The sequence below is a fragment of the Rhamphochromis sp. 'chilingali' genome (genome assembly GCF_963969265.1).
Source record: "Rhamphochromis sp. 'chilingali' genome assembly, chromosome: 8".
In the NCBI taxonomy this organism is placed as follows: domain Eukaryota; kingdom Metazoa; phylum Chordata; class Actinopteri; order Cichliformes; family Cichlidae; genus Rhamphochromis; species Rhamphochromis sp. 'chilingali'.
Genome location: NC_137935.1, coordinates 34,278,852 through 34,302,990, shown reverse-complemented (window position 1 = coordinate 34,302,990; position 24,139 = coordinate 34,278,852). Strand labels below are relative to the sequence as shown.

Here is a 24,139-nt window from a genome sequence, read left to right as displayed (position 1 = left end):
GGTGGCTCATTTTAGTTTTTCCACCCTATTTGCAGACAAATCCTTCTCCAGAATGGAAAAATATATTCAAAAATAAAAAATCATTCATTAGAATCTATCCTTAGTATCTTTAGCTGGTTTAGAAGTTATCTGGGAGACCTCAACACGTTGAACAATCCTGATTTGTGCCCAGTGACCTAGACCCAGTTTCGTTGCTGAGCGCTTTGGGTTTTCTCCTGAAATCTTCACATATCCTTTTATATATTCATGAAACATCCACCTTAGTGTGATTCCCACTTCTGGACATACTTCAGCATACTCCCACCACCGTGCTTCACTGTGGGGCACACTGTTCTTTGGGTTGTATGTCTCTCATCTTTTTAAGCAGTGTTTCTGTGGCCAAAGATCTCTAGTTTCATTTAATCTTTTCTGTAGAAATAGAATTTTCTTTTTTGGTCTTAATCCTCACAATCCATTCCTTTGCAGGGTTCCAGTAATTGTTTTCTTTAAATCTACAATTCTTGACTTGGTCAAGTCATTGTGTCCTGACAATTGTTCTGGGTCTTTAGACAAATCTCACACTTTTTTTTCATACTCTTTGAAATCTTTCACTTCCTACCTCTGCCAGGCCTGTATCCTGCTAAAAAGTATACTAACAGAAAGTATCTGACTTGACACAAGAATAAAGCAAAAATATTAGTAACAATCTGTGAATCTGCATCCAATAAGACCCAAGCCTGTGCTGCAGAAAAGCATCATAAGAACAGTTTAAAAACAGTTTAAAATACTTAAGAAAGAGGGAAGGCAGAAGAAGACACCAAACGATGATACTAGCTGGCCATGTTACACACGTCAGTGTGAAACCATTCTGAGCCATAAGTGTGTTCATTCTTTGAACAGAAACAGCTATTTGCTCATTTCTTTGTTATTGGTGTTTAAATTCATTTTAATCTGCAGATTAAAAAAAAACAACAAAAAACTTTAAAGTTGTGTTTTTTGGACATTTCATGCCTTGTTAGGTCTCTGGCTCCACTTGGTTTCACTAATAGCCTCACCACACTAATAACATACTATATTTTGCATACTATACAATGAAAGTGGTACTGTTTTTGCCATTTTATTTGTCAAATCTGTAATATTTTTTTTTATGTTTTTATTCCTTTCTTTGCACCTCCCTTTTTTCAATTTTTTTCTTTTTTGTTTATTTTCTTTGTTCCAAACACTTCTGGACTTGTAAGTTTGGGAAAGATTCATTTTGTGATTCTCTGGCAAAGAAAATAATGAAAGCATAAACTTTCCTTCATTTTCTCCTCAATCTTCAGGGCTCCAAGCCCCGCTGGAAGAACCACTGGTGCCGAGGACTATTTATTCTTGGCTCGGCTGATATTCACATTCATTCTTGACCACTTGACTTGTGATTAGGCAATAAAGCCTTTTGCGCAACTCCCTCCTGTACCATCCTCTCCTCCCTGCCTGTCTTCAGCGATTGTTTGCCTTTTCTTTCCTATTCCATTGTCTTCCAATGTTCAGTCAGACCACCCAAACAGTAAATCTCATTGAAAAAGAAAAATCCTTGCAATTAAAACAAGCATCAACCAGCAGAAGTTCTTCAGGGGCACTTTTGAAGAGGTGGAGGAGTAGCAGTGGAACTCAGACCAACTTTACATTGAGCATCATTCATTTCATGCAAGCACGAAATCAGTTAAGCAGCGGGCCAGACTCGGTAATTACTGATGAGTCAGGAGAAGCTTGTTAGACTGTCGCCTCTCGGACCACTCATCAGGATGACTGTGTGTTGATGTTTAACGGTGGAGGTATTTGCCGCGCGAGTAAAAAATGCATGTGCCGTGACCGCTTTTGGCACAGCTCGCTCTCTCCTTCTCTCTCCCCTCTGCACATCTATCGACTTTTACAAATAAAGTGTGTGGAAGCAATTTGAGCCTTGTAAACAGAAATGAGACCGGAGTGATGCAGATTTCAAAGGGCCGACAGGAGAGAGCGGGGAGGGCGGGAAGGGAGTCTGCCAGGAAGGATGGATAACATGTCGTGCCATGTGTGCACATTTGGCAACGTCTGTCGTATTCTGGCTCTCTGAACATGAACTGCACAGCAAGATGCTGGACTTTCTTTTCCCCCCTTTTGCTCAAGTACTGCAAGTGCTTGAGATAATTATAATTGAGCATTTCAGTTGCATGTTTTTAGTTGATTTTTTTATTCACCTTTTAAATCAAACACGTCTTCTCTATTCTATGATCTCATTATGTTTTATACTTCTTTATATTTTCTTTTGGTTCTTTGTGTTTGTTCACTTTTTGTCTTTTGCATCCTGTGAAGTAGCTACTTTGAATGGTCTTCTTGTTCAAAGAGGCCCCCCAAAAGTGCACCTAGCTGCCAATATCTTTATTCTTGACCTGATCTTTCAGAGTCTGTGGATCTATCTATACACCTTTACTCTGCAGAGTGATATTTTGAAAAACATAACAGACTAATGCATTTAACACAGGAAAAGAACCTAAGAAGAAACATACTAACTGTTGAAATAGCCAGACTTTAAAGTACCGCACTACATATAATTATTAAATCTTTCTTTAACAATACTGTGCCATCTACCCCCAACCAGCAGATGGACTCCACTCCCTCAGCCTGATTCTGTTGGCGTTTTCTTCTTGTTTTTCCTTTCCACTGTTGTCAACTGCTTGCTCATGGGTGGGTCATCTGCTTGTTGCTCTTTATCATTTTAGGGTTTTGCCTTACAGAATAAAGGACCCTGAGGTGACAGCTGTTGTGATTTGGCGCTCTGGAAATAAAATTGAATTGAACTGAATTCTGCTGAGTTTAGCTTGCCAGCTTTGTCAGGTCTCTACAATACTGGGTTGAAATAGTAGCAGATTTTAAGCAAATTAAGTCTCTTGAATAGTCACACAATCTGAGATTTTGTGCTGACTGACAAACACAACCATACCATGTCTTGAATATCGGAGTAATTAAATTCAGACCTATACTTCTAATTGAGTCTTTGCAGGTCATGTTTAAGTTACTTCTATGTATGTATAAAGCTCAGTGCTATTGCAGACAGACAACCTAAACGCTAACCTAAACACTGTGTAAATTTGCTTATTGCATAAATACTTAGAGTATAATTTGTTTTCAAAATCTTCTAAAATATTTCTCCTTGATTTCACTCTGGAATTAACAAAGCATTCTTCTTCGGAATTAGCCCCGAGTAACCACTGCTTATAAAAACATGCTTACAATAAAAAGGAATCGTTATTGTTTCCTTTAAGTCTTAGCTCATCGTTCTACCTACATTTTAGTACAATTATTCACTGATAAGTATTTTGATCACTGAAAACCACATCCTAATCACCGCCGTGCACAGGTCAGTGTCGGGAAGTTTGCTGGCTGGAAATAAGAAGAGCTTTTTATAATTTCAGCATAACTTTGTAGACTCTCCACTAGTAATCATCTGTTACTCCACACACGCACAAACTTCTCCTGGTGATAAACTAAACGCTGGGAACGTCCCCTGTAACTACACAGGTCTTTTCCCGGAGGTGTCAAAACAAACCGAGTAGCCTCCCCACACACACACTCACCTCCACTGCATTTGGACATAGCCTATGCTCGCTAATTGCCTGCAGTAATTATGGTCACGCCTCCTCCCCGATCCACAATAGGAGACGGTGAGAAGACAGGAGCAGCGCTCCTTTCTCCTCAATTTCGACTGTGTCTGCAAATTGATTCAGTTTGTATGAATAAACACCAACTCTGCAAGACGTCTTCTTCCATTTGCACATTCACATACTGACTGAGCAAAGGCCCATTTGACTCCCCACTCGCCCGCCCCCTCTCTCCCCTTTTCCGCTACCGGCATCAGTACACAATTAGCTCTACAGCCTCTTATTATTATCAGCATCAGCATAACACTGGCAGGGGCGAAAACATGGTGTGCGTCTTAATTTACCATATTCAGAGCACATTTTTAAAAACACGATAGATAGATAGATAGATAGATAGATAGATAGATAGATAGATAGATAGATAGATAGATAGATAGATAGATAGATAGATAGATAGATAGATAGATAGATAGATAGATAGATAGATAGATAGATAGATAGATAGATAGATAGATAGATAGATAGATTTAAAAAAAATCTTTTTATTGATGACGTTGATGGCGGTTTCCAGCACCTCGAAGTAAGCTACCTCTTCTTCAGATGTCCGCCCTTGATAGAAACCTAAAACGACGCTGGATTCCAAAAGGGAAACGCGTAATTACAACAGGGGCCGTGTATCTAAACATGAGTCAGAAATAATTTGGGTCTTGAGATGCATGGCGGCAAAAAAGGGAAGGTCACGCAGAGTGTAAGACTCTAAACAGAATAATTCCGAAACCGACACTTCTCAATGTGAGCGCGTGGAGGCACATCGAGTCTGGGAACAGGTGGTGACTGAAAGGGAGGTGCATGAGCGGGGCATCCAGGGCTGACTGATATTCACACCTTCGGTCACTCCGAGCAGCAAACAGGATGCCCCCCCCCCCCCTTGAGTGAGCGCTCTGAGTCTGGATGTGGAGGTGGGGGTAGGATGAAGCTGTGGTCGTCTGGCGTGAAAAAAAGAGCAAATACACAGCGATTTGCTCTCCGTTACAGAGGAGAGTATCCATGAGCGTATTCATGGGTAAACCTTTATTATGCGTGACTGACAGCCGATACCCACCCTTGACCACCCCCTCCCTCGCAAACCCAGGCGCGCGCAGCAGGATCGCTGAGAACTTTTAATAATGCCCTTGTAATGGTGTCACGTAAAAAACATCCACGGCCGTTCCGTGCCAGCAGTGTTTCATACCAGGTTATTACGCACTCTTCTGAGAAAGCTCCCCGTACAGCGGAGCGGGAATCTTAATAAGAGAGAGAGAGAGAGAGAGAGAGAGAGAGAGAGAGAGAGAGAGAGAGAGAGAGAGAGAGAGAGAGAGAGAGAGCACCATGTCTGCTTTTAATTATATCAGAACCGCACAGAGCTGCCAGCATCCATATCCACGGTTAATCGATTTTTATTGGGCTGTAACCTTTCGTGGCAAATTAGAGATGATTTAAGACTTTTGAGCCTCTCCTTTCCAGTCCGCTCATCTCCAGCCTTAAAGATTAATGAGGAACAGTGATCAATCCAAGACCATTGTTTTTATCCAGGAAACAATCTGTAATTAATACCGAATAATGACCATTACACGACCCTATAAATTCTGCGGTGGAGGGGAATCCAAGGATCTGAGGCCAAGATACACTCGTTAAAAAAAGATTTACAATGCGATCGAATCTTTGCGAGTTATCAGCAACAGGTCATAAATACGTCATTATAAACATGCTCAGGTTTATTTTTTCTAAATGTGTCTCTTGATCAAACATACACGAATTATGACTTTATTGATCATTTGCTTTTATTTCTGAACCTAAAAGTCCGATTTTAGTTAGGAAATATGACGATTTTCCCCTGATAAAAATAAAATAAAATACTGCAGGTGAGGACTGATTTAACTCACCGAAGGATTAAACTATTCGATCAGCGTTCCCCCTGCCAGCCTTACAAACCATCAAAATAAAAGTTCCGCTCAGAGCAGAGCGGACACCTTGAAACTTAAATGTGTATTTGTGATCTTTTGGTTGATGGTCGAAAAGAATGACGGTGAGACCCCAGAGAAATGTCGTGTTATAAGTACTATGAAACAGAGGTGCCAGACTGATTTTAAGCGCAGGACACCTCCAATACACAAAAACCCGCTGTCAGTATGGGGGGCTGTACACTGCGGGGTTTTTTATATAGACGATTTGCTATCCCGTCTGCTTAATTAATCACTTTGCAGCGCAGAAGAAAAGAGTCGCTTATCACCCTATCATGAAGAGCAAATAGCCCATCATTGAGTCCCATTGCTGAGGTGAAAGAGGGTTGGGCAGTTGCGATGGGGGGAGCCGCGTAAATCCTCACACTCGGGTGGAAGTGGGTCCTAAAGGCCATGTAATGTGACACATGTATAAAAAAATAACACCTTGCCTGCGCCTTTGGCACGGAATGAATGAAACTGGCGCTTTTTTTAATGTAACGGTTTAATGGAGCTATCAATATTAATGCATTTTCTAGCCTATGTGTGGACAAAGTAATCCACGGAGGAGTTTGAAATGGTGCGTAGAGGCGAAAACACATCTACCAGCGAAGCCATACAGATTTAGCACATTTTGCGCAACGATTTAATATGGAGGTAATATTAATGGCCCTTGCAGTCGATTTCTGGTATAGGAGGGGGTACATAATATACAGCGGAGTGCACAATGCTGCTGTGCATCAGTGGGGTGTGTGGATTTGATAGGAAAGAAGAGCAAAATGAGACACAAACTACCAGGTGAACTGTGAACACAGAAAGCTTCTGACAAAGCCTGACCTTTCCTGAACCCTGTGGTATAAACCAAAGCAGCACTATTGTAATGTAAACCTGACCAGTTTGTTTTGGGCTCCCCTCTGTAGGGACCACAGTGAGGAACTGGACTGTAAACCGCTACTTGTGTTTGATGGAGATATTTCCCAGGGCTAAATAGTCCCTAATAAAATTCACTTGTTGTTGACGTGGTGAATTTTTTAAAGACTTTATGTTAAATAGCCCCCAACACATCCACAAATGAATACATTTTATTTTAAAATACATGTGATTTTAAGTGGAATCGTTCAAGCAGGCATGGCTTCGAGACAAGCCAAAGGGAAACTGCGCGGGAGAGGGACACAGAGGTCTGCAGAAGGGCCAGGAGAAATTTGCCATGAGGTATTCCAACTATTTTCATTTGTTTCTGTTAAGTCACTTAGGTCTCAGCGCCAAACGCACTTGAAAAAATAAGGGAACAGAAAACAGCGGACACTTACACATTCCTTACTGTACATGAGCTGGAGATTCCCACTTTCTCCCCAGAGCTCGTGGCTCATGTCCGTGGGCGTCAGATGGCTGAAAGCGTGCCGCTCATCGCGGTGAGCAGATTAGACTTTATCTTACGGCACAGCGCTTTAATGTGCGCAAAGGCCAAATGATTAAAGTTGGGGAAACGGACAGATAAATAGGTAATCACCGCTAAATAACACCAATACTGATTCAATTACACAAGAACTAAATCAAGAGAGCAGCATAACTCCCACGCACGGGATTGGCACACAAAAAACAATTATACCTGGCACATTTAATATCGAAGCAGCAGCGTATTAAACTTTATTAAAAGCACCCACGGTCCTTTATAACCTCAACATCAAACATGCAACATGAAAAAAATAGGAGGGGGGTGTTACAGAGAAGCTATTTTATTTTAACAACAACCAGAAAAAAAATATTTACCAAGCTAATTCAATGACAGGAAAGATATTTATGCCGTCACCTCGTCTCAGATATGTGTGTTGAAACACACTGCTGTAACTGCCCAGTCGTTTCGACAGCGTATTGAGTTGATAGGGGTGTCGATTGCCCTGTCCATCATCCACCCCCTCACCCATCACCCGGCCCACCCTTCATCTTCCCCCTTCCTCCTCCTCCCGGCTGTTTGGAGCTGTCAGGGAAGCAGCCTATAAAATCAAACGAGACAAGGCTGCGAAGAGACCGCTGGTACCGAGGAAAGACGGTGCAAGTACTGCCCTGCTCACGGAAAACTTTTTGTCTGGCCGAAACTCGGATGATTCTCAACAGCGGACGTTCACATCTAACGACAAAGGACGTTTTGTTATAAGGAGGAAACGTTTTATTCCCTCTCATTACTGTAATTCCCGGTTTAAAGGAGCCGGTTTCTCGGAAGTTTTTGAAGGGAGTCCTTTGCGGAGGTTTGTGATGCTGCTTCCCTGCGCACTCCACTCCTTGCTTTGCGCGCTGAGCTGCGCGTGGTGGCTGCACGGAGGAGCGGCCTCACGGCTCAAGTCTCCCTCTCTGCCCATCCAGCCCGAGAGAGAACCGCTGCCCTTCAAAGGAACATCAGGTATGTTGTTTTTGGAAACGTAAGAAAAGCCACGTAAGAAAAGCGGTGTTGCAGAATTGAGCTGGCAGCTGGAGTATACTCGGTTTTTTTTTTTTATACCAGCAATAGCTATAAAAATGGCCGCACGCTTTGAAAGCCTCTGAAGAAGTTGGCTACCTAAGCTGCATTTGTTAGCATCAGTTTCAGGCTTCCAAATCAGATAACCCCTGCTGTGTAAACAGTTTGTGACCCAGGGGGCAGCACTGAGCAGCAGCTAATTAACAATTTAAAAGTTTTGTTTGTTTTAAAACTTTTGTTATTAATTATTTCTTTTTTTATATGAAGAATGTATTTAAAAAATGTGCATAATTTGATATAAAATTACTTACTGTTAAAATGTCTATTTTTCCGTGAGTTGTTTCGTGGGTGTGGGGTTATGACCCCAGTTCACCCCTCTAGCTGTGCACGCGACAGCAGCGCCGATAGCGGAGCTAGCTAACATTTAAAGACCGTTAAATCTCGACATTTAAAAGTTAGCTTTTTCCGCTGCAGTAGTACACAGTCGTTTTTTTCTAGTTTCCTCTCCCGGTTCCAGGTTGCTTCATGTGTAAACCAGCGGCAAACATGTGAGTCATAACCGCAGTCGATGTCTTTTGATTCATATGTGAAAGCCCCTTCGTACATAAGCTCGCCGCGGTTTTTATAAGGTAACTACTCTGGAGCACAGAGCAGCGGGAACTCCACGTTAACCACCCCGTTATAACGTGTAATTTCATGTTGGAAACTCAAATCAATCGACTTTCCATTACAACCGCTGGCTCCTCGGAGCCTCCTCCTCTATTTGAGCGCAGCGCGGAGTGGCGAGGCTCTCTGTTTGGCTCTCCCTTTAACTCGACTGGACTGTTTAAAGTGTGCAGTAACTTTAATGAAAGAATAATGCGAACCAGCTTGGTAGCCGTGAGCGGGGGAGAGCCATCAGCTCGAGTGAAGCTGGCCAGGGTAACATCAAGTTTGTGCGTGCACACACCACATGCAGTCACCCTAACCAAAAATAATTATAATACTCCTGCGGTAACTCGGCGTGACAAACACTTAATTATGAGTGCAGCCTAGTAATAACAACACTGAAAGCTATTTTTATCCCCTGTAACATCAATATACAGCCCCGTCCCTACATATTAGGACATGGATGTGTATTTTATAGCCGTAGCTCTGCTCCAGCACACTGGGTTTAAAGTGAAAGGCTCACATGTTCTGCAAGAGTGTTGGAGTTCCTTCGCATCCACTTTGGGCAAAATATGGGAAGAGTTGCAGCCCATTGTTCACTTTCATTTCAAAGTAGACTGAACTCATCATGTACTGTAAAAATCCTTTTCACTAGAAGTTCAGTATACTGTATAATCTTTATAATATGCCCACTGAATTAATTAAGACGTGTGTGTGTTTCTGGGGAATCTGGGAATCTCTGATAAAAGTTTGAGTGGAACTTCTCTCTGGATCATTTAGGTCAGACAGGATGCAAAGCTCAAGTTCCAAAATTTGAGGCATCCAGGGAGTTTTGGTAGCTTCCAGCAAGTCTGGGCAGTGAGCTCATGTGTGGGATTTATTTGTTTTTAAGTATGCAAATGGCACTCGTGGTCTGGTATCTGTGGTTTGTCATAAAAATGAGTTAGTCTTTTTCTTGCTATTAAAGTGGAGTATTATCCTTATTTTTTAAGTTGTGTGTTTTTTATTTTTAAATGTTTTAATTTTTTATTACTAGAACTTACTAGAATAGCTTTGCATGATATTCCGTTCAATATAATCCTTATTTGCCTTATGCTCGGCCTTGAAAACATTGCCCATGTTTAATATGAGGTTCCACCACTTATAACAGAACATAGTAGGAAAACTCTAAATATCAGAAAGTCCAGCTTATCTTTTAAAATGTATTTTTTTTTAAGTTTTTTTGTTGTTGTTGTGTTCCCTAATTAATTTTGGCATATCTCAAAAAGAAAAACATTTTTTAAGCATATCGTTTTGCTTTTCTAATCAAGTTCTTTATTTTGGAAAGAGCCAAAGAAATGAGGTTGTAATCGCCTAATTTTTGCTGTGTGTAATCAACACCGTTTGCATTGCAGGATGCTCATTTGGAGGTCGCTTTTATTCCTTGGAGGACAAGTGGCACCCAGACCTGGGGGAGCCCTTTGGCATCATGCACTGTGTCCAGTGCCACTGTGAACCTGTAAGTTTTGGCTTAGTGTGATCTCACTCCACATGTTGTGTTTGACTTTTTTCCCCTGCAGTAAGCTGTAACTCCAGGTGAGCTGACTAATGTGTGTGTGTTTGTTTTTATTTTTCTCTGGCAGCAAAAGAGTCGCCGTGGTAAGGTGTCGGGAAAGGTAAACTGCAAAAACATAAAACAGGACTGTCCGGCCCTGGACTGCGACAATCCCGTCCAGCTGGCGGGTCACTGCTGCAAAACCTGTCTTCAAGGTAATCATCCTCTCAGCTCAAATGCTGCTCTCAGCTTTTGTAGATGTCAAGCCATTCTAGTAGTCCTAAACACACGAAAAACAGGCAGCTGAATAAACAAGCATGAACATTCTTAATTCAGTAAACAAACTGTATGTGGAGAGAGCAGTTGTTTCCCCCCTTTTGTCACAAGAGCAATTTTTTCAACTTTCTTTTTGTTTATTCCGTTCAACTTCTATTTCTTTCTTTTTCTTCTTCCTCTCTATAACTTTTCCTTGGTTGTTGTTGTTTTTCTTCCCTCCTTGGGTAAGCTTGTTCGCCGTCAGAACAGCTGCTGAATACAATGAGCGAGTCAATTGATTTTCCATTTCTCCAACCAGTCTCAGCTGAAAGCACCACCCACCTATTTAGCCTCATTCTCACATAGTCACTTACCTTGTCTGCACACTGCTGCGCACACAGTCTCACCCTATTAGGGAGTCAGAGCTGCTTTACACATGGTCACACACGCACGCACACACACAAAGGGTGGGCCTTCATGCTGCAGTGTTATTCTCCATGGGTGTTTTTCTCCATGGCATGTGTGGTAATGGAATGGAAAGTAAAGGTAAAACACTGTGGAGACACTGTGTGTTTATATATGTGTGTGCGTGTCTGTTGTGGTCAAGCTTTAAGGAAAAGGTTGAGTGTGTTTGTCTTAGCTTTGGCAACCTTGCACCTGGTATATTTATGTAAGTGTTGGAAAATGGTGGGTGTATAAGTGTGTGTGTGAGCACCTGAGCATGTAGTATTACCAACTGGGGAGAAGTGAGAGTGATGCTGCCCAGAAGGGCTTCAGCGTGCCCAGTAGAGCAGTGGAATTATGAGATTGGAGATGAGTTTTAGGTGGTGTGTGTGTGTGTGTGTGTGTGTGTGTGTGTGTGTGTGTGTGTGTGTGTGTGTGTGTGTGTGTGTGTGTGTGTGTGTGTGTGTGTGTGTGTGTGTGTGTGTGTGTGTGAATCACACAGCAGACAGTCCAGTTGAGTTCCTCAGGGAAAAAAAGCCTTGGTGAAATAGCGTTTGAGTGAGTAAGAGGCAGTGTGTGGATTGCTTTCTCAAAGAACATATCAGAGAGGCTGTATTTGGCTGAATGAGCAGGGCTTTATGTGTCACTTTTTGTCTGTGTGTGTGTGTGCAAAGCAGCGAAGGCCACACATAGCATCAGGAGAGTTTGTGTGAAACAGCAGGTCATTGTTAGGATCGCATGCCAGTGTCGCTCCCAATTCTCCTTAAACTCCTCTGCTGCAAGAGACAACCTCGTGCTGAGAAACAAGAAATAAGTGGCGTCTGACGTCTTCTGCCTCATTTGTTTCCTCCCGTCTCTGCTCATTCTTCTGGAATTTCTACCTGCCATGATCAGCCTAGATTTGTCACTGTCCGATCCCTTTATCCACATGCTTCGCACTCCATCCATTCTTAAAACACAGCAGCCAGTGTTTTATTGTCATGTGTGAACCAGACTTTGGCACAATGTGTTTTCAAATGTTTGTCTTTATGCTGTTTATCTTGCCAGGTACTGACACTGTTTCAAAGGCAGGTGCTGAAAGAAATCTCAGTACCATAAAAGTAGTTAATAGCAGTTGGGGTTTTTTCCAGAGTTTGATGACTTGGCTTCACTTATGCAAGAACTTGTGGCTCAAATAAGAGCTCTTTTACTCTGGCGTGCTGTGTGCAGTTCATATGACTTATCATCCTGAAGTATTTCACAAGTCAAAATAAACACCTTAAGTTAATGTTTCTTATTCGTATTTAGTTGAGTTACACCACATGTTTATTTACATCATTTTCTTACTTTTGTATTTACTGAAGTGGGATAAGTCACACACTGTCGGATTTTGACACGTTGACTTTACTTAAAAATATGCAGACTCATTGCCTCCAAAAGAATATACCAATTATAGTATATCAAATAAAAAAAAACTTGATTTAACTTTTTTTTAAACTTTTGCACTCTTATTATACACAGGATTTATATTATGTGTTAAAAGACAAACATCTTATTTTTCTTCCCATGCATGTGTCCTATTCATGTGTTATTGGCTAACCCTTTAGAGTGTTCTTAGCCACACAAACAGTGGAAACCACATTACACATCCACAAGAAGACTAAACATAACCTAACTGAACTTATTCCCGTGAGAAAAAGTACAAATGAAATAAATGCAGGCAAAGAGTACAGATAACTTAATTCTACCTTCATTCTTCATTTAAACTTTTTTCAAATTTACATGCTTATATTATCATTGAAATTACACGAGGTCATTACTTACATTTGCAGTGTATAGCCAGTGTACATTTCAATACAGTAGTTTGGGAAACTGTCTATTTGCTTATACACTATTTGACAGTAATTTACAGATTCTTTTAGTGACTTTCAGTGTTTTTATTTTATTTTATAGGTGGTAAAAAACAGATTGACTCTGTGCTGAACTCCTTTGAATATTTCCCCCGAAAGAGCAAAGAGCGAGAGGAAGAACTCCACAAGTCATACAATGATAGATCCTACCTGAGCTCTGAGGACGTGGGGCCTGGGGAGAGCCGCACAGGTACATATGGAGCACCTGCTTACAAATAGACAGAATTGTCCTGAACACACATGACACAGAGCCTGAATAAAACACTACAGCTCATGAAACATTCTGTTGTGGTGCAGACTTTGTAGCAGTGCTGACAGGACTGAAGGACTCGTGGCTGCCCAGCTCCAGTGGAGTTGCCAGAGCTCGCTTTACTCTGACCAGAAGCAGCCTGACCTTTTCCATCACATACCAGAGGTGAGACTCTTTGCTTCTCTTCAGATGTCGTTCTGTTCTTTTTTTTAAAGATCAGGTACGCTAATATCAGTGCCTGTTGCTAACTATTCCAGCGCCTTTCCAGCTTATTCCAAACAAACCTCCTGTGTTAATATATTTTTATTTTTTGTAAAAACAAACTTTGTTTTTTGAGTAGCAGTCAGTATAATAGAATATAAAACTGGAATTGGTGAAAAAAAAAGATTTATTTTCAATAAATTAAAAGTTTGTCAACTTTTCTGCCTGCATTTCGCTTACATTTCCCTCTGGCTTTCCAGAATGGGCCATCCCACTAAGATTGTCTTCCTGGACTCAGATGGGACCCCTGCTTTCGAGTACAGAGTCCCCAAGGGAGACTCCGACATGGTAAGAATAGAAAATCATCTCCTCACATCCTGTTACATGTGCGTGAGTGCTCCTGGACAGAAAGGGAAACTAAGCACCGGTGTAATGAGCACTCACCCTGCCACTTCTTCACTCATAACTCACTCTGCAATAATAAACAATAAACACACTCGCTGACAGCCAAATACACATGCGGTGACACTCCTTCTCAGTTCCATTGCCCATTCTTAAACATGACAGAGTCAGCCTGATTGCGGTTAGCATCAACACGTGGCCGTTCAGGTTTTTAAGGTTAATAGCAGGCTAGCATTATCCAGATAAATCAGTAAACTGATATGTTGATGTAACAGTATTAAATGTGCATGCATGTCCATATGCTCCTCGAGGTCTGACTCTTGTCACTAAGCATCATTTCCCATCAAAACACACACATCTCCACTTTCCATTTCAGACCTGAACTGCCTGCTCAGTGAGGCAGGAGCCCCCTAAATGCAGGTCCCAGAAATTGGGCCTGTTATTATTTTTAGATAAATGGCAGCGTCAAGCGCCAGAGGACCTTAGAGAAAACACTCTGGCATGAGAAAAGGAAGGGGGTTTTGCTTAAGCAAAACTTTGGGGAAAGAGAGGATTTTTCACATGTTACATCACTGCTTAGCAGGGGGACAGAGAACATCGCTAATTAAAATGGAGATTACCCCTGAACTCTTGAGTTATGAGGCACAGGCACAACGCCACATTTCTTCCCTCTGCTCTCAGGGAGAGGTTTTATGTTGAAGCTTTGCAGCCCAGGATTGAGAATACAATGGTTGGATGTATTCAACAGATGTGCCTGTGGTGTCTGATATGTGTTTTTGCCACATGCATGCTATCCTGAAGAAGTATAAAATGATTTCCATCTTTTAAGCACCTACCTGCTTCTGTGTGTGTAGATCTGTGGAGTATGGAAGAACGTGGCTGAGCCTCTACTGCGACAGCTGCAGTCTGAGCAGATGCACATCAGTATGTCCACGTCCACAGGCCAACGAGACGAAGTGGAGGGAAGGATCATCAAACACAGAGCACTGTTTGCTGGTGTGTATCCATGTGGGATGCTGTAGCTCTCTAATGGCTCATTTTTTTTTGAGACATGTGTACGCCTTTGTCTTTGTGTCACAGTACACAAGAAGCCCAATATTTACAAAGCAGCAGAGCCGTGTATATTTTCATGTAATCTTAAAAGGCTTCGCGTGGATTAATGTAGCTAAAATGTGCCGGCTTTGTTTACAAGTCCTGTAAGAGAATGCAGATCTAATGTGCACATGTGTTACATACAGAGACATTCAGTTCAATACTGACGTCAGAGGAAGAGAATTCAGCCATGGGAGGCATTGCTATGTTGACGCTGAGTGACACTGAGAACAACCTCCATTTCATCCTCATCCTGCAGGGCCTCATCCAACACAGAGATAGAGGTGAGAGGAAGGAGAAAGTTCACTTGAAATCTTTCTATAAATGTAGATGCATTAATATGAAAGTCAAGGAATGTAAAAGAGTGACACTGAGACAACTCTGTCTCTTCTCAGACCCCATTTTGGTGCCCATCCGAGTCCAACTGTTGTGCCGGCAGCACATCCTGAGAGAGATCCGAGCCAACATCACGTCTCATGTGAGTACCCAGCTTGGTGTAGCCACCATTTCACACCTCGCAACACTCCTTTTTAAGACTCACTTCTTCTTCATGTTTCTTCTGGGAAATTATTTAAAAATGTTATTTTTAAATAATGCATCCATCCGTAAGTGACAGGTAGTTACTGTGCATATTGAGGGGAAATTTTTAGTTTAATGTCACAGTTTCACAAAATATTTGGGTATTATGCTGAAAATTAAATGAAAAAGAACTGAATAAAATGCCAGATTTTGAAAAATGTTGACAGGTATTATATTTTGTACTCAAAAAGAGCCATAGATGTTCTTCAATCCATCACCAAGTAAAATAAGTGGGCACTTTGGGTAAAGTAAAATAGATGTATTTATATCTGAGACAGACTAAAAGTTAAAAGGTGACTGGGGGAGGAGCAGTGTTGTTTTCACTAAAAAACTTAGGACACAGAACATCCCACGCCTCCTTCTCTCAGAGATGGATGTGGTTTTGTCACCACATCCTAGTTATGTTGCCACTGCCGCTGCTCTGATCACAGAAAAGACAAGACTAAAAAAAAAAACTGGATGGAGAGGAAACTAGAGGGGAGAAAGTTAGCAAGTAGTTTTGCATGAGACAGATGTGAGACGTCTGGGAGACGAAAAGAGGGGAGGGTAGGAGGGAGGTAAAGAGGATGCACTGCGTACACACTCCTCACACATGTCAGTGGTTAGTGGTCTGCGGGGCTGAGATGGATGGAGGGAGGAGGAGGAGGAGTGATGAAAGGCGGGCCTGTTTTTAATTCTGCCAGGAATTGCGTGAAGGGCCGATGCACCTCTCTTTCTCTGAGAGACTGTCCATGAAAAATACACGCAAAACACACACTTTAACTATGAATTACATATCATACACTATTTCTAGCTGGGCAATGATGATGAAGATAATTGGCTTTATTTGTACAACACATTTCCTCCTCTCTCATAATTGTGTCCATTCACCCCCCCCACCCCCCGCCATTCCCACTCTGTTTTAGCCCCTCGCTGTGTGGATTTATGGTACATGTGTATTTATATTGAACTGCGGCCCCACAGGTCATAAAAGTAACATTTCTCCAACACTCGTGTGCATCTGTCCTATTAATCCAACATTTTTCAACGTCTTCTTGGAGACCGGTCAGCCTGCATTAAATCTAATTTCTCTCAGTATGAAACTTTTTAAGGCAATTCAAGCCATATTTTTTGCCTCAAGTTTTAAGTGTGCATGTATGAGTGGGGGCAATTTTAAATCTGTGTTCTTTCTGTAAGAAAGCCATTTGTGCCCTTGATGCGTTCTGACTTCGTGATTCCTTTCTGACTGCCCTATTTATTTTATCTTAAGCCAATTTCACTGTCTTTCGGCTTTTGTTTTTGCTCTCTGTGCTGCAGATCACATTTTAATTGTCCCAAAATGAAGAAACTTTTTTTATTTTAGCTGGAAACTGGTTTAAATAAGTTGAGGTTTCATTACTCTGGTAACATGCCAGTGTTGAACCAACATCCTGTCAACAACATCCAAAAAGGCATAATGTGACATTTTTATTGCTAGCATTTGAAAAGGCATTTGTTTTAAGAGGAAAATGGTTTTATATTTATCCACATTTAACTTTTCGTACTTTTCAATGTGTGCAGGATCCGGACTTTGCAGAGGTGCTGACAGATCTGAAGAGTCGTGAGTTGTTCTGGTTATCTCGCGGTCAGCTAGAGATCGCTGTGGCCGCCGAGGGTCAGGATCCCAGGCAAATCTCAGGTTTCATCACAGGCAGAAAATCTTGTGATAGTAAGTATTTACTGCAATCGGTCCATCCTCGCCTACATGTCACCAGCAGTGTTAAGGCACCAGACAATGAGGCTGCTGAGAACATGTTTGTTGGTTTGCTGCTCGTCCATCTGTGGACTGTTTTTGTCATTCACCTCTATAAATACTTTTTTTCTGTCTGGGTTCTTTCAAGTCTTATCGCTGGGGGAAAACCATGTTTACAGACCTTCTGTTTGACTTGGTGGCCCACCAAGACTGTTTGCATGTGTGTGTGTGTGTGTGTGTGTGTGTGTGTGTGTGTGTGTGTGTGTGTGTGTGTGTGTGTGTGTGTGTGTGTGTGTGTGTGTGTGCGTGTGCGCGCGGGGAATGGCTGGAGGAATGTTGTGGACAGCTTAATCGTCTGAAACAGTTAAAGCATGCACACAGTCTTTCAGTGCAATGCATATTTGGACATTTCACATTAGCGTGAAACATTTATTGTAATACACAGACACATATGTATGAAGATGCTGGTTTGTAACATATTTACACTCACATAGTCACTCACACAGTTGCACTGCCAAGGTCACAGTCTGCAGGACGTGGGTTTCCCTGCCAGTGTTCCAGTCCTGTGATTAACAGCTTGATATTATGTCTGAAGAATTCAAACCCAATCCCCCCCTCCTTCTCACTTTTTCCCACTCTCATTCCCACTCTCTCTCCCTTCATTTCTCTATCCCATCATCTGCTGTCCTCTTTGGCATCTTTCCTCTTCACTGGCTTCTTTCTGTCTGTGTCATTTTCAGACGTTTTTCTCAGCACTCTCCTCTCTTACTCATTCCCTTCTGTCCTCTCAGCCCACTCTTTTAAGCCTTCTGCATTCAGCCAAGGTTACCTCATTTTGAAGCTTAAATCTTGGGTGGGTTATTGTATGCATGTGTGTGTGTGTGTGCACGTGTGCTAACATATATGTATTTGGCCTGAGTGCCACACAAGCAGACACGCCTCCTGACTAGTTGTCCAATTTAATCTGCCCTCTCAATGACTCTTTTTCAGTAAATGGATAAAATCATGGGTATGTGGCTGTAATATTTTTTATTCTCAGAAAACTTGAATGTGACAGATTTTAGATAAGTAGTGTGAGCAGGAATGTGCTCTGAAGTGGACTTTTGATATGAATCTGTCTTTCTCTGGCTCAGCTATTCAGAGTGTGATGTCCAGCAGTGATGCATTGATCCCAGGGAAGACGGGAGGTGTGGGATCTGCTATCTTCAACCTCCATGATAATGGAACGCTGCAGTACCAGGTATGAGTCTGCTCACTTTTGCAGGGTTGTTGTTGTTCACAAATGTGTCTTGCAATACATATTTTGACTGGATTTGACTCAAATTTTATTTGAGTGTTGCAAGAGGTCCAGCTGCATTTCTGTCAAGGTACTTTAGTCAAAATAGGATTATTATTTCCATTTGGTTTAGTGTGACTCTGTTCTGGGGCCTCCCCACCCTGTATGTTTCCATGTATACATGGAAAGCATAAAAACAGAGAGATCAGCAGTAACCCTCACCCTTAGAATAAAACAGGCAACACTGACAGTGATTAGACTTCAACCTTTCTCTCTCCTCTTCTTCAGGTTCAGGTCACAGGGCTCACCAGCGATGTTGTCAGCCTCACCATCGAGTTGAAGCCACGTAGGAGAAACAAGCGCTCCATCCTGTGCGATTTAACGCCAGAGTTCAGCAAGGCCACGGGGCAGGCGATAGGAAGCTGGAGCCGCCTGGAGGCCCGACACATGCACATGCTGCTGCAGAATGAGCTCTTCATCAATGTCGCAACAGCACACAGCCAGGAGGGGGAGCTGCGGGGGCAGATCAAGGCCCTCCCTTATAGTGGCCTAGAGGCACCTAGACATGGTATACATTGATTAAGGTTGTGAAATTAATGTAAAAAACCATGCCAATATGCATGCAAATATTCTGAACTGCTTCCTTCTTCTTCTTCCAGAGTTGCCCACCCCTCTAGCTGGCCACTTTGTGTCCCCACCAGTAAGAACAGGTGCTTCTGGCCATGCCTGGGTGTCAGTGGACAAATACTGCCACCTGCATTATGAGATACTTGTTGCAGGCCTCAGCCAAACTGACGACCTGACGGTGAACGCCCGCCTCCACGGACTGGCTGAGATCGGAGAGCTAGATGATAGCACCCACATGAGGCTGCTCACTGGCTTCTATGGCTCAAAGGTACATCAGTGTACACAATAAATGTGTCCTTACGCACATCAGTGTATTTGGAGTAAAGAAGGCCACTCAATGTTTTTGTCTTTTGGTCTCCTCAAGGCTCAGGGAGTGTTAAAGGACATCAGTGTTGAATTACTGAAACATCTGGACCAGGGAACAGCCTTCATCCAGGTCAGCACCAAGCTCAACCCGAGAGGAGAAATACGAGGACAGGTATGTACAACTTTGGCGTGCTCAATTTGTGGTTTGTTTTTATTTTGGATTTTTTTAAAACAGGCACTTCAATCTCAGGTCATATATAAAAGATGAACCACTAAGATTTTCACATTCAGAAGTGTAATTTTGGATGTGTGCAAACGGGAGCTTCTTTTAGCAATCTAAAGAAGCCTTGTATTTGTGAGGTTGCGTGATTGCCCACTTAGTGCCTACTAGCCTACACAAAACAACACACTTTCACAGCCATAGCCCACAGCTGCTTGCAAAGCTAGCTGCAGCATTGCAGGTGTAGTTGTTGAACAATATGTTGTTTAACAGTTGAACTAAGAAGAGTGATCTCTCTCACACACTTGGAACAGAAGTATCCAGCTGTTTTAATAGGAAACAGGTCCAACACATAAACAGCCATCTGCTCAGGAGCACAAAAATGCTCCATTTAAGAACAATTAACTATAGATGACTTGACACCGGTTTTTAGTCAGCTGTGTCCAACATCACTCTTGCTCTAACCTTGCTTTCTCCTGTTTTCTTTTTTTTTCCATCTTTCTTGTTATTTCTCCCCCTCCCCCTTCTTCTTTTTCTTTCATGGCCTCCATGTCCATCTGTCGCTTCCTTTCTTTTCCTCACACATTCCCTCTCACCAGGTCCACGTGCCAAACAACTGCGAGTTTGGGACCAGGAGCGAGGCAGAGGAGGAGGAGGAGGAGGAGTTGGAAGACTTTCTGTCAAAGGACCCCGAGGAGCTAAAAAAAGACCCCCATACCTGCTTCTTTGAGAACCAGCACTACCCTCATGGTTCCAGCTGGACGCCCAACTATGACAAGTGTTTCTCCTGCATCTGCCAGGTTAACACCAGAAACACAAAAAAATGTTTTTTTGATGTTTAAATGAATCATTTTAATAGAATGTTAAAACATTTAAAAAGCAGGTCATGTAAAATTCACGTCCGTGTCAAATCTTTGTGGGCTTTTTTCTGTAGAAGCGAACAGTGATCTGTGATCCAGTCATCTGCCCGGCGTTGACCTGCTCCAGAACCATTAAACCGGAGGGCAAATGCTGCCCCATCTGTGATGGTGAGTTAGCCCGTTTTTAGTTCAGCATCAGGTTTCATACTGCTTTTTGTGGATCTATTTTATTCCCACAGCAATCATAAAGCTTCAAACTAATTCCTCCATTTCCTTTTTCCTGTACAGAGACGAAGGAGCTCAAAGACGTGAAAGTTCCAGAGAGGGTTGATGAACATCCTGAAGGTAGGGACCACTTCTTCTGTCTATAACTCAGCTCTTCTTTCTTTCTCATTCTTTAAAAGGGACCTTTTTTTTGCTCGTTTCCATCTCCTATAATTTTTTCTTAATCTTTACTTTAGTACTTCTGCGTGAGTTGAAAGAATACTGGGCCTTGACAAAGCTCCTCAGATTATTTGCTGAGTGAAAGTCATTTTAGCTCTGTTCCTCCTCTTTTTTTCAGTCAGCTTTTTTTCTGATTGGCTGCCCCTCATAAAAGAGATTAGAGCAACAGGTGGGTGGGGATTCTGCAGTTTTTGCCAGAGCTATGTGCCAGAGATGATCACATTAAGATCATATTGAGGATATCTGCTCTTACTAAACCAAAAATCAGACCAAAATGATCATTTAAAGGCTCTTGTACGTACACGAGTGTAAAAGATAAACTACCATAACAGCATATGTAAAAAATAAAACGTGTAACAGGTCTTCTTTCATTTTTATTTTGCCTTTATTTCTGCATGTCTCGGTGCTGCATTTTTTTCCTTCAGGGATTTTCTTACTGACTGTCCTCAGTAACCCTTTCTCTCTGTCAGGTTGTTACTTCGAAGGAGACCAGAAGATGCATGCCCCTGGGACCACATGGCACCCCTTTGTTCCTCCTTTTGGCTACATTAAATGTGCCGTGTGCAGTTGCAAGGTAAATACATATCAATAAATCCCCTCACATCTGGCTGGCTTTACTTTCTGGCTCTTAATGGGTCATTTGTTTTGTATTAGAGTCCAAAGAAAGTGAAGCCTTAATACATTTCTCATCAGTTCTTTCTTGGGATATGTCCAAACTATTTATGTGGAAAAAGCAATAAGTCAGCTGCTGAAGTTAAAAATTGCTGCTGACCTCCTGCTGTTGGCTGTGTTTTATCCATAGGGATCTACAGGAGAGGTTCACTGTGAGAAGGTGACATGTCCAATGCTGACCTGCAGTCACCCAGTGAGACGTCACCCCACCGACTGCTGCAAGGTGTGCCCCCAGGAGGAGAGGACCACTGCAGCCCTGGAGCACAGTGACATGATGCAAGCAGACAGCCCCAGATACTGCAAATTTGGCAAGAACTACTACCACAACAGCGACAGCTGGCATCCCTGGGTGCCACTCTTTGGGGAGATGAAGTGCATCAACTGCTGGTGTGATGTAAGTAAATATGACACAAGAGGAAATTCTCTTACTTTACCAAAATGTTACTTTTATATTATTAATGGTTTTTCTGATACTTAATGGATGATAGATGATATTTTCATTATATAACTAAGGAAATGAATCATAGTTTCCAGAGAGTTCAGACTAAATGTATTCAAGATAACCGAATACAAGATCTGATAAGGAACTGAAGCCAGTAATGTGAATGTGCTGTGTGTGTGTGTGTGTGTGTGTGTGTGTGTGTGTGTGTGTGTGTGTGTGTGTGTGTGTGTGTGTGTGTGTGTGTGTGTGTGTGTGTGTGTGTGTGTGTGCGTGTGTTGAGTCATCCCCCAGTTTTGCTGTTCAGTATTTAAAGTACCTCTCAGCTCGCTGTATTGGTTAATCTGTTTGGTCAACTCTCACTATTTTCAACATCCTCATTTCCAGCTCCAGTGGGCAACAGCTGGTTTCGGTTAAGATCTCTAATAAAAACTTTGTATCCTACGTACTCATTCTAGCTTATGGAGTTAGTTAACTCTGTTAGCTAGAGTGGGTAGTGAAAATAGTGCTTAGTAGCTGAAAAGCCAGATAATCTGAAAAAATTATCAAAAAGGAGACCCAATTAATGCATTTATTCAGTGTTGAGTTTACAGCTAGAAAATACAGCAGGTATATCTAATGTTATCAGAGGAAACAAACAACCTTTACTGCCACATGTTGCTTATTTTCACAAATCCTTCCTTTTTCTCCACAGCATGGTGTGACCAAGTGTCAGAGGAAACAATGTCCACTACTGACTTGCTCCAACATCACCCGCACAGAGGGCTCCTGCTGCCCCGAATGTCTCGGTAAGCACACTCTCTTGACCTTTTGAAAGGTCGCTTTATATGTAATAAAACATCTGTGATGAGTGTAAATAGCTATTAATTACATGTAAACATCTGCACTGAAAGAATTTGCTTCTCGCTGGGTAACGTTGTACTTGGAAGCTGTTTCTGCACAGTGTTAGTGTAAAAGCACAACTTCCTGTTTCGTGGGTGCTCAGCACATTTTGCTTTTATCTATAGATGACAAAGAAGAAGATGACATGGTGATGAAGGCTCCAGACAAAAGACAAACCTGGAGACACCACTGATCCCTGAGCCTCCCTTATTCGTCCAAGATGGACAAAAAGCCAGAGCTGCTCTCTGAGGTCTTCCTTCCTCCCTCCCTCCCCTCCCCTGACACCCACCCTGTATCAGCTTCAGGATTGTAACGAGGCAACGTGGACACAGCGGGCCTGTAAAATGGAATAAAAGACTCAATAAGTGAAGGAATGTAAACTGCGGAGACGACCCACCAGCATTTACTTATATGCTGCCTTCATTTTCGTGCCTTGATCATGTGTTGGATTTTTAATTGTAATTTTTTTGGAAGCAGCTCAACAAAAAATGGACAAATGGTGTAAACAGATAACGCTGTTCAGTGTTCAGAAATCCAGCTGGACTTTTAAATGTTGGTAATATTAAGAGAGCTAGTTGTATTTGACTGACAGAGCTTCTTTGTGAAGCACAGCTTAAATCAGTGTGAATGTGTGCGCGTGCAAGTGTTTCCTTTTTTTTACCTGTAAAGAATATAAATAATAAGCAATACAAGATGTACAAGACAGTGAAGTTGGCAGGGTTTGAAAACTCTCTGCCACAGTCTGCTGCTTTCATTGTTGTGGTTCCACCCGCTGTCGCTCACGTACGGATCAGTGCTGCTCGACAGCAAGAGGTCTGAAACACCTCCAGTCGATCTCAGCGCTTCTCTGCTCTGCTCTGGTTATTCTTCTTCCTGTTTTGAATTTCAGTCAGATCTCATGATGCCCGTTGTCTTTGTTGTTTATGAATATGAAGCTTGTTTACATTTTGTATTTATTGAACAGTGTGAAAAAAAATAAAAAAAGATGTTTGTTGGTAGAAGCGGGCTGATAATCCCTCTGGTTTTTCATCATTTATACATCGTCATTTAAGGTCGGCAGGATTTTTATGCTGCTTTCCTCTCTGAGTTTCCTGGCACGTTCCTCTCCCACAGTGTTGGAGCTGTGGAGTGGGAGTGACAGACATGAGTGATTTGACTTCATCCTTAGATTTTGCTTTCTCTTTCTCCTCTGACCTCCCATTTCTGTCATTTAATTTCCTGTTTCTCATATTCCCTTTTATATTTTTCCTTTTGCTCCATCGGTTCTTTCTTTTTTCCTTCCCCTGGTTGTTTTCCACATCACTCACCACATGTGCTGTGTAATGTTTTGTCCCATACGTACCTCACAATAAAAAAGACACAGGCAGAGCGCAGA

At 42.1% G+C, this 24,139-nt stretch overlaps 1 protein-coding gene across 1 annotated transcript; it reads left to right on the top strand.

The window, feature by feature from the left end:
* The first annotated feature begins 7,566 nt into the window (after positions 1 to 7,566).
* On the top strand, positions 7,567 to 23,055 carry chrd (chordin). Its single transcript, XM_080889683.1, has 21 exons — positions 7,567 to 7,976; positions 10,076 to 10,179; positions 10,304 to 10,430; positions 12,847 to 12,993; positions 13,101 to 13,218; positions 13,515 to 13,602; positions 14,511 to 14,652; positions 14,895 to 15,032; positions 15,144 to 15,226; positions 16,867 to 17,014; positions 18,172 to 18,278; positions 18,603 to 18,882; positions 18,974 to 19,209; positions 19,306 to 19,419; positions 20,067 to 20,267; positions 20,402 to 20,495; positions 20,616 to 20,672; positions 21,242 to 21,345; positions 21,574 to 21,837; positions 22,577 to 22,670; positions 22,890 to 23,055. Exons 1-21 carry the CDS (start codon positions 7,832 to 7,834, stop codon positions 22,955 to 22,957), a joined length of 2,859 nt encoding a protein of 952 aa, XP_080745809.1. The 5' UTR covers positions 7,567 to 7,831; the 3' UTR covers positions 22,958 to 23,055.
* Positions 23,056 to 24,139: the final 1,084 nt, after the last annotated feature.